Raw genomic sequence first — 11,971 nt, 5'->3', positions numbered from 1 at the left:
CATCATTAAAACACAAGAATGTGTTGTTAATTGATACACTGTGATATTACTAATGCAAGTGTAGTTGTTTCATTAGATTCTTAGAAAAAGATACCAATCATGTCACTGACGCTACTTCTTACGCATCTATAATTTGAGAAGCAAATAAATAATAATTTTAAGGCAGCGGACGGAATGCTGGGTGCATTAATATTGAAACCTATATATAGATCAATGCAATGACCACTTAGCTAATCTTTGGCATAAGAACTTCATTTTATTTTAGATATGGTTAGGTAGAGACGAGCAGGCCGTTCAGCTGATGGTAATTGATACGCCCTGCCTATTACAATGTAGTGCCGCTCAGGATTCTGGAAAAACCCGAAAATTCTGAGCGGAACTACACATAACACTAAAATAAGTTGTTAAGTCTCATTTGACCAGTCATTTCACTAGCTACGGCTCCCTTCAGACCAAAACACAATAATGCTTACACATTACTGCTTCACGGCAGAAAAAGGCGCCGTTGTAGTACCTACCCATATTCTAGCCGGCATCCTGTAGGCCGATTCACGTATATTCTAACGATCCAAAATTTTTTGGATAGGATCGTTTCTCGAACGTGCGATTTAAATCACGTGAATACGAATCGTAGGTGAACGACAGAAGTCGCTGCGATATCGCTCATGTAAAATTACGTGAATCGGGCCGCTGTGCAAACGGCCTCCCACTGGTAATAGACCTAATAAAAAATGACTAACTTGATTACCTACCTATTGTGTTTTTGTAAAGAAACAGATATAGGTTTAGTATGAATACCCACTCGTACTAAACCTTTATCTGCTTTAATAAATTTAAAAAAAAACAAGTAAGTTTCGCCCTTTATCCTTCATATTCTATTGCCAAAAGAAGAAGAAAAAAAAAAACCTTCATATTAGTAGGTGCTAACTTCATATTACTAAGGGCTACCTTCATATTACTAGGTGCTTGGAATGTAATTTCTCTTTAATTTTATCAAAATCAATACTAATAAATGGATAACCGGCTTTTTCCTTCGGAAAAAACTGAACTTTTTAATTAAACGGAATTAAACTTTTATGATAAGATGCAGCGAGATTTGGAGAAAATTTTATTATATTATTGTTGGTGATTACTTATCCGGAAGATATACCACTTTTTAGAAATACTACCTGTAGGTATATTCGTAATACAAGTAGGTAATTCAGTCAATGACATTTCATTACATATTACAATTCATACAATGAGCGGGCGCGGAGTAGGTACTTAATTTATATGGAAAACGTCTGCTGGGTCAGTTACCTTGCGTTATGATAAAACGAAAATAATTTGCTACCAACAACAATGATTTAAACGTAGGTACTATAATACAACACTTACAATAGTGATCAGAAACTTCAGTTTACAAATTCTAAATATAATACTACTTAAATTATAATGCCTATACGCTAGTTATATTCAAAACGTCTTGTTTTACGGCAGTAGGGACATATTATTGAATGAAACTTCTTTAGAAAAGTTGTGATTTCAAACCGGATGCAACGGAAAAAACGACAGGTAAGAGACACAAATACAAAAATGTGTAGGATGAAGCCGGCAAAGAATGAGACAGAAATATGCACACTATTTTATTTTTATGTAAGTATGACGTGAGTAGGTATACCTTAATATATTCATATGTCATACGCACGACTTATAACTGCATAGACACCAGGAGAACATATATATGGTAGCGGTGTTAGTAATGTCTTTCATAGCGGTTGAAATCATGTGTCATCCTAGCAACATGTAGTAAGACTTCATATGCAGTTTAGAGGTTCATGCATAATGCAGGTTTCACTACAGACATGTGTACTTTGTACACACGCATTTTTTTTTCTTTGATTGACGCGAGTGACACATTTAAATAATACACTTCTAGAGGATTAAAACGCGCGTAATTGTAATTGATCTCAAAACGAGCTCTGAAAATTTCTTGAAACGTTGGGTTAATTAAAACAAAAATGTAACTTTTACGCAAAAATCTAAAGTAATAACAGTTACAATTACACGCGTTTTAATCCTTTAAATGGAACATTAAACGTAGGGATATTTTGTGAATGACGGTTCATTGCCCCGTGTGCTGTGTGTGATTAATTATAATAAAGACAGCTGATAATTAAGCTCATATAGTTTGTGTTTAATAATTGTACATAGTTTTAGTGATACATCAGCCTTTCTTTACCACACAGCATGAAGGTACTCGAAAATAGCTAGCTGATCTAATTCTATTAGAACGTACAAATAAAGTTCGTCCGTGAATTCCAACTGTCATAACATAATATTGTAAAACAAAGTCCACCGCCACGTCTGTCTGTATGTCTGTTTGCGATATTCTCAAAGTACAACTCCGATTTTCACGCTGTTTTCACCAATGTGGTTCTCGTGGAAGGTTTCAGTATATAATTTGATAAGTTTTTGTATACATTAACGAAATTTGTTGTAGTTGTCGTGTCAAAAAAATTGCCGTCTGGGAGCTTTCAACGAAAACGCGGTCTAAACCCTTGGAGATATAACACAATAATGTATAGAGGAATTGTGTATCTTATACAGGTCTACAGAAAAGTCGAGATAGCATATGTCTACCTCTCAAGGATAACATACTATTTCCATTTTAATACTTCAATTAATTCGTAATAAAGCGGTAATGTAAAAGCAGTTTACACGAATACGAAATTAATCATTAACATTTGATTACTTTTTACAATATATAATAAAAACATTTAGAGAGTTTTTGTTTCATTTTTAACTCATTTACTTGATTAGTTACGTATTTGCGATGACTACATTATAGTATTATTACAGTATTGGCCAGAAAACACGTCCTGAGGATGCCTCGTGTAGAGGCGAAACACGTGTCGAATTGTTTAAAAACAAATATTGGCGGAATTAGCACTAAAGATAACTACATTATTCGCGAATACTTAGATTTTTAATCTTTTGACCGAACATCGTCTGTCGTCGGGTTTAATAATAAAATGCTTAAATAATTTATACGACTCTTGCTGTTAGACAACCGACAAAAACAGGCCAGGAATATTAATTTTTTAACTGGCAACCATGGTTTATCGTAAATATGTTGGAATATTATTTTTATTGAAATAAGTGGAAATCGATGAATGATTTATGTGAAATGCGGACTTTATAACTAAGTTAGTATGAGAAATGGAATGTATTTTTAGATGCGTGACAGCTAGATAGAGACAACTGATAAAAACAGGCCAGGAATAGTAGTTTAGTGTGTGTGACAAGCTACGTCTTACACACTTTGTGTTAGTGTGCGTGAATTGCTGAAAATAGAGGTGAGTATTAAACTTATTTTTTTTGATGTTTTCACAGCTGTCATAGTCTATCTAGACGTATAAAACATCTAAGATCAAATGCAATAGCAGCGTTTGTTTGTTGTCGACAGTGGATGGCATGTCTTTTAATTTCTGTCGTTTTTTACACATTACACATTCTACATATTTACTACCAATTTGGAATTTAGAACTGTTTAATATTGAATCTGTTCGATTTTTAAATATCAAAACAACTGAATGCAGTTAGGAAATAGGAGAATTGTTTAATCACAGCTAAGGAATAATGTGTAATAAAGTACACAAAACATTACGCTGTGATAAAGCGTACCTGACTTTCAGCTGATGATAATTCATACGCCCTACCCATTACAATGCAGTGCCGCTCAGGATTCTTGAAAAACCCAAAAATTCCGAGCGGCACTATAATTGCGCTCGTCACCTTGAGACATAAGATGTTAAGTCTCATTTGCCCATCAGTAATTACACCAGCTACGGCGCCCTTCAGACCAAAACACAATAATACTTACACATTACTGCTTACCGGCAGAAAAAGGCGCCGTTGTGGTACCCATAATCTAGCCGGCATCCTGTGCAAAGCAGCCTGGTAGCACTGGTAACATACCGAACACAAATTTGGTGATCCAAAGTTTCGCCTTCACAGAAGATAACTCCGTCATTCAGCCGGAAGACGTCCACAGCTGGACAAAAGCCTCCCCCAAAGATTACCACGACGATTGGTTCTGCTCTGCCCTCATCTAACCTATTCCGGCGATCTTGACCAGATCTTCGGTCCATCTTCAGGGTGGCCCACCAACACTACATCTTCCAGTACGTGGTCGCCATTAGAGGACTTTACTGCCCCTACATCGTTGCTATAAGACAATTTATCCTCGAAGATTCCATGCATAAAGTTGGTGAATGGATCACGCATTTGTTTTCCAATAGTCATAAGTCGTCAGATGGTGGAGGAATTCAGAAGAGTCTACCTACCCATTTTGATTACAAAGCATATAATTATAGCATACGGCTTTTGTAAAGGGGTCTTCTTAGATTAAGGATTTGTCTCCGCTGCGCTCTAACTAGATACCGCAGGCGTAGTCGCAAAGTGCCGAATTAAACATGCCATTAAGTGTCAAAATGCCACGCATACAAACATCTAATAGTTGCCGTAATAAAAAAGCTAATGTTCTAAGGTAGTGTGGTATCTAGTTGGAGCGCAGCGGTAACCAATCCTTAATCTAAGGGAGTCTTATTAAAAAAATCGAACTTTTTTGATGCCGTACTTATGTCGAACTGGCCCCGTTGACCACGAGTAGATATTTTTTGTTTCTTTGTCCACTACTAGGACGTGCAAGGGGTACAAGCTTATATAGCCAGCACCTTAAGTAGAACAAAAAAAAAAAAGGAAGACGATTAAATTTATGTTTTTTTTAATTGACGTTTTTTTTAATCATTTATTTCAGAAACAAAATTACTTATCGATATTTATATATTATTCTGCCAAAGTTTGTCGGCAGCCATTCTCGTGTTTCGCATATTTATTTATTTATTAAGGCACACCACATCATTTACAATACAATTTACTTAATCTTATGTTACAATTAGTAGTTCTAAAGTATAGGACAATTATGGTGAACATAAAAATTACAAAAAAGACTCCCTAATAACTTCTGAAAAATAGAACTAATACTCACGCTACATTAAAAACAAAATAAGAAATGAGAGTACAAATTATAAATTTAACTTATTAATTGAAATAATGGAGACGAAAAAGAAATAAAAACTACTTATTTGACTAATATAGATTGAGTACCAGCTAAGCGTTGAACAACATTTTCTTTAAACCTGACCAGCTCACTACCAAATATCAAGTTCTGAATTATCTATCCTACCTACTAAGCTAGAAGTCCCGGATTCGAATCCCGGTAGGTGTAAGCATTTATATGATGAATATGGATGTTTGTTTCCGAGTCATGGATGTTTAAATGTATTTATGTATGTTTATATGACTTTATGTATGTTTAAGTAAGTATATTGTATCAAAATATATCATTGTCTTGTAACCCATAACACAGGCTATATATGCTTAACTTAACTTAACTTTAAAAGTGTGTCAATATTATTTTTATTATTAATTAGTATCGTTTAATTTATTGTACTCGTGAAGTATTTTTTAAGAAGAAGTATTAATTCGAGCATATTGTAAAAAATTGTCTCTAAACTAGACTAAATTAAACTAAACTAAATATGTTTTTGTGTGACAAATTTAATAGTCCCTTTCAATATTTCTTATGTCTATTTATTAGACATTGTGCCGGGTAAAACTTTCGCAATAAGTTATTTACTAAATTATTAGTATTACTATATCATCATTCGAAATCAGATGAAAAACAGTGACCACATGGGCTATGGGCCTAAAAAGAAAGAGAGGTAGACCTATAGCTAGTTGGGAAGACGACATCAAAAACAGCTGGCCCCAAATGGATTCAAGTAGACCAATCTAGAGAGGACTGGATATCTTTGGAGGAAGGCTTCACCTACAGAGGAGTTCTTACAGAATGAAGAATAATAGTTTAGCATTAAGGAAAAACTAACAAGTAAATTTAGGAACCAAACTTAAATACTAACGAAACTAATAATGACCAACTGAGCCAACCATTCAACCGTGGTTAGAGCACCGGCACGGAACACCGTAAGTCGTGGGTTCGAGTCCCGCATCGTTGATAAAATTTTGTTTTTCAAATTTTATTTGTGTCTTAATCCTAGAAGTGAGAGTTATCACTTTAAAAACATAACATATTGTACGTAAGTAACTTAATCTAATCTAACTTCTTATTTTATAAGCTGTAAGAAATAAAAGGCTTTTTTATTATTTCATTATATTATCATTAGTGAAATTTTATGGGAGATCTTTGAAGTTCTAATGGTATATTTGCATAGATAACAAACCCAACGGGCAGAGTCGGGACAGGGTAGTAGTATGCTATATCTGTCACACAAATTAATTCATGGGCAGCTGAATCATTTCAATCTGTATTCGCTTTATTAGCTATTCAGAAGCATGGTGAGAAGTCGACACAAGCTTTGTGGTTGAGTCGAAATTGTGAATCTTAGTGAACAAAACAATATGTATTTTAGGTAAGTTTTTAACATATACTTTCCTTACTTAAATTCAAACAAACTTTATTCTAATTGGCTTGTAATTTATATGCTTTTGCATCGTAAATAAATTTAACTATGTAGGCTATTGACCAAGTTAAAAAGGTGTTAGTTAATTCTTAAATTCAAATTCAAAAACACTTCACGGAAATGACACTTATGATTGTCAAAAAAAAATTGTTTCTTATTGAATTTACCGCTACTTCGTAAAGGGTTGAGCTAATGAGAAGAATTTGCAAGAAAATCATTGCCACTCTTTTAAGTTAAGATTAACATTTTAATTGTTTTACAAATCATATCAATTACAATATATGGAAAGTGACGCAACAAAAATACTCTCTTTAATAAATCTTGATAAAGTTCCTAAAACTATGACGCTCGTTCGATTCCGAATGACGTCCAGATAATTAATGTAGGAGTATATTATATTGGCGCATAAAAATAACAATTCAAAATAACAAAAATTAAAAAAAAAATGAAGGAATTCTTTTTTTCGTTCATAACTAAAAACTATTTAAAAGAAAATTTGAGATCGCGATACCTATTTACGGCATTGAATTAAAATTATAAAATATAGTCTTAGTTACATTTCCAGCAGTCGAGACTTTTTTCTTGGGAATTTCCTCCTTTTTAAGATCTTTGCAAAATTTCTTAAATATTTTTTTGAGTTTTTCATAAAAAACGAAATACCATCTTTTGCCATCTTAAATTGTTTAGAACAATTGCAATTTCTTATTTATATAGTAGAAGTTTTCTAGAATAGAACTAGTTTTCTGAATCAAATGAGTTATCGCTATTTTTTTTTGAGAGCCTTTATCAAGAATGAACACTTCTTTGAATTTGTTGACTACCCGAAGTGGGAGGCTTCTTTGCCGCTTACCGCCTTGAGGTCCCCCATTTTACAATTGCGCCCATTTTTGCCGTGCGCAAAATGGAAACATTATAGTATTTTGATTTTATTTAGATTTCTTATGTCTTAAGTTGAGATTAATCTATAGCGGACTTAGACATTATTCACGTAAAACTTATCTGACTGTGATAAAAGGCGAACTTAATTTTAGCATTAGGCTGTCTTAGCTTAAGCTAAGCATAATTTGAGCTGTCAAATTAGTATAAAAACGAAATAAAAGATAACGCTATGCTTACACTCAGCTAAGTAAAGTCTGAGCAAACTCTCTCTATAGATCTCGGCTTTAAAGTGACGAGAGCAAATGCGTTGCTCTTAGAATTGTGTTCGGCAATCTAATAAAGTGATACCTTACCCTCGGGTGAGTATCTTGCTAGTTCTGTCACTTTTTCTCATAAAATCTGTAACTTATGTCTCTTCGTTAAATGTAGAGCCCACGAGAAGAATACAAAAGAAAGTCACCGGTCACTTTTTAAAACCATAAACAGATAGACAGAAAAAAAAAAGATAAACCACTTTTTTGCCTCTTACTAAAGCCAGTTTGTTATATATTACTTTTTTGACGAATGCACGACTATGATTTTGTTGATCTGTAGATATAGTGTGTTTAGAGACCTATTATAACTCATTATTCGTATATAATATACAATCATTTGCAAAAAAAGCGGGCTCCGAAGCATGGAACCAATTTTTTGTTACCATTGTTACACGCTTGTTTGTCCTCTTGTTCTACAAAAAATAAAATCAAAACCACTCTTTTGCTAATAGTTTTATAAAGATATCAATCTTTATACCTAAAATGCCCTAGTTTTCAAGAGATACTTCGTAAACCTTCATCGTTATTACTATCAAAATTAGTAATTAAATAAGAGACGTCGGTTTCTTGGCGTGCACACATACAAACCCTAAGTTATCCAGGTGCCTTACAAATTATCAGGTGACATTTGACGTACCTGTGCCAGAGGATATTTGGCCATTCAAAGGAGTTATGTTGCGGTAATCATAAAATCATTAAAAGTAAGATGCTTGCCGAATTCTGGCACAAGAAAGAACATGTGTCGCATTGGTTAAAGACAAAACTTAGCAGAATTAACACTCAAGAAAACTGATAACATTTTGATATTCATAAGCATCTTAATTACGGTCTTCGAACTTAACCGGTTCACTGCGGGTACCAATTAGAGCTTTCATTCTCCAATGTTATGAGAGGCAGAAGGGCCTCTTATGTGTCCTTTTCTTACTTGCGGTGAGGGATCTTATGATCACTACGTTTGTATTGTTTTTGACTTATATATCCGTGAACTGAAGCAGATCGATAAATAAATATGTGTTAAGCTATTGCCAAGGACTTTCGTTTTAGTCTGACTGCGCCTTTTGATCTAAATTGTATTGACTAAAGTAATTTTTTAAGCCATTTCAAAAATGAGGAGGTTCTCAAGTCGATTCGTATTTTTTATGTATGTACGCTTACGCTGAGATTTATGAACCGATTTACGTGATTCTTCTTTGGTTTGATGCGGATTAGTTGCCATTTAGTCCCATAAAAATTTCACACAGTTTGACCGAGTAGTTTTCATTTTATAAACATTCATGTTTACGTGGATGATGTTATTGTTTACGTGGACAACATAATTTAATTTGTGAACAGCTTTTTAGGAGTTTTCATTTAGGTTGATTATCTTAATATATATAATTTACATGACACGTTGTTTGTCCGCGATGGACTCCTAAACTAATGAACAGATTTTAATGGGGATTTCTTTATGAAGTGCAGTTTGGTCCAACTTGAGAGATAGGATAGATTTTTTTTCGATTTGAGACCTATAATTATTTTTAATTCCAATATTTCTTTTGTATGGACATATTTTCTATGAGAGAATTTATTGACGCGCAGTTTGACAGTTCTGCTGTGAAACAATTTCATTATAACAACAGGGAGAATATTTTACGAAATAATTATTAATGTTATGAAAGGAATATTATTGACAAGTTTATAAAAACAGTATTTTATTTATTATGTACAGAACAACGTCTGTCGGATTAGCTTGTATAATATATACATTAACCTGTGTCCCGATGAGTGGCTCTAAAGCTATCTGTCATTCTTAACTAACAAACGTTCTTCACGATATTTCATTATCCCACAAGAACGTGAAATACTTAGTTTCGAACAGCGTTTTTTCGGAGTCGATTCATTTTCCGTTCCCGTTTATTGGGTGGGATCTAGTTGTTTGGCAGCGACTTAATCTATCAATAAGTGGCACATACAAATAATAGTATTTTATTAATATTAAAACTAATAGGATTTGCATTAGAGGTGTATTAAATTCAATTTTTAGTTATTTGGTACTTTTCAGTTTTTGAAGTCGTTTTTTTTTTAAAAGTAGTTTTTTAATTTTTTACTTTTTAGTGTCAGTTAATAATAATAATAATAAATAAAACTCCTAAAAAAGCCGTACACAAAAAATAATTATATCATTCACGTAGACAATTTTTTTTTATAAAAAATGATCATAAAATGAAAACTACTAGGCCAAACTATGTAAATTTTTTGTCGGATCAAATGGCAAATATTTCGCATCGAACTAAGAATTAACTAACTAAGAATTACGTAAATTAGATCGTAAATCTCAGAGTAATCGGTGTACGTACATAAATAAAAAAAATACCGATGTAATTGATAACCTCCTCCTTTTTGGAGTCGGTTAAAAATTACGCGGAACCTCGCAATACCTAGATTGGAAGCCCTAATCTAAACACTACTAAAGTGGTTTATTTAAGTTTAATTTTTTTTTCTTTATTTATATTTATAAAATGTCTCGATTGCAAGTGCTAGCCGCCTCTCCAGACACTCAGATCGTAGACGGCTTGAAGGTCACATAATTGGGACGAGTTGGTTCAATTAACTGTTAACCTGTTCGAGATTTCATTGCTCCAATGTGGGCCACGCGTGTCTATTAGCTGGATTGATTTCCTCGGAATTCTATGACGTTTTTGGCACCATTTGACCTTATGTTTTTTATTTACTAACGCGCGGCGTGTATTATCGTGCCCGTATTAATTTAGTTAACTGGTCAATTTTTTTAGGACAATAAGGGACTTGACGCGCAGGACGTTCAGCTGATGCTAATTTATACGCCCTGCCCTTTACAATGCAGTGCCGCTCAGGATTCTTCCCAAAAATTCTAAGCGGCACCAGTGGCGGATTTACCAGCAGGCTGAGTAGGCTGCAGCCTAGGGCGGCAAATTTTAAGGGGGGGCATATTTAGTTCATGTTTTTTTTATTTCGATTTACATTATTTGGAAAAAAATTAAAAAACACACACAAAATACGAATTTAGAAAATTGCTGAGAAATTAAAATATTAAACAAAAATCGAAATAGAGTCAGTTTACAGTGCTAAATAATAAATATTTCAATGTCTCTATGTAAACGCAAAAGCGATTTGATGTTTTTTTTATTTTCTTCACTGAGAAAACTGCAATAATTTTTTCTCCGTGTAACTAATAAGTATGAGATCTCCTCACACAAGTCAATCTTGATATGATATAGATGGTCTAATTATGTTTGCTGCAGAAACTTTGCAAATTGTCAAATCCAATGTCAGAAAGTTATTCTTAATTATTATTTCTTTATTGATTGTGGACTAAGATATCAAAATTTAGAGGCCGCAAAAATTTAATAGCCTACGGGCGGCAATTCTGTAAATCCGCCACTGAGCAGCACTACAATTGCGCTCGTCACCTTAAGACATAAGATGTTAAGTCTCATTTGCCTAGTAATTTCACTAGCCACGGCGCCCTTCATACCAAAACAATAACGCTTACACATTATTGCTTCACGGCTGAAAGAGGCGCCGTTGTGTTATCCATAATCTAGCCCGCATCCTGTACGAAGGAGCCTTTCACTGCTAAATGCCCTTAGTCGCCTCTTGACATCCTTGGGCCTCTGACTGCCCTATTATTTTAATACCACAGGGCAAATTTGAGCTGTGTTGTATTGATTTGGATTTATTCACAACTCTCTACGTTTTTGAAGTTATACTATTTTTAGTGCGTGCGACGTGCGCTTATCAATTTGAATTTTTCAGATGCGCGCGCACACCGACACCCAAATTCGATACCCTGACGTTTGTTGGTCAACTAGACCATTTGTATCATAACCCTCTTGTAACTCATATCTACTGAACGACAATCAATGGACGAAAATTACATAAATTTCTACATGTTTAACTTGTAAAATAAAAATAAAAATCTAAATGGACTGATATAATTTAATTATATTAAAGTAAACGCTATTTAACTAAATTATGTATTTTATTTCGATTGATTGGATTTAATACCTTCTTTATTACAATATTGTTCTTTCAACAAATGTAAAATAGCATGAGGAATGTTTTGTTACACTAAAGAAGTCTTCTTGCGTCTTGAAATTGAATTTGAATTTGATTAGATCACATAATCTTAAGGTTTTTATGATCTATTTATTTAAATAAGAGTGAGTTCCTTGGCTACTTCTTTTCATTAATAGTCAACTTTTTGAAGTGTTATTTTTTGACAAAGATGTA

General features: G+C 33.6%; 1 protein-coding gene across 1 annotated transcript in view; it reads left to right on the top strand.

Moving 5' to 3' along the window:
- Positions 1–6,377: 6,377 nt before the first annotated feature.
- The window catches only part of LOC126970977 (collagen alpha-1(IX) chain-like), a 38,334-nt gene continuing 32,740 nt past the window's right edge, over positions 6,378–11,971 (top strand). The window contains exon 1 of the mRNA XM_050817136.1: positions 6,378–6,476. Within this exon, the coding sequence (XP_050673093.1) occupies positions 6,466–6,476 (11 nt within the window). The 5' untranslated portion in view covers positions 6,378–6,465. The remainder of the gene's footprint in view (positions 6,477–11,971) is intronic.

The sequence above is a fragment of the Leptidea sinapis genome, chromosome 22 (assembly GCF_905404315.1).
Source record: "Leptidea sinapis chromosome 22, ilLepSina1.1, whole genome shotgun sequence".
Classification (NCBI taxonomy): Eukaryota; Metazoa; Arthropoda; class Insecta; order Lepidoptera; family Pieridae; genus Leptidea; species Leptidea sinapis.
This window is presented reverse-complemented; position numbering and strand designations above follow the sequence as displayed.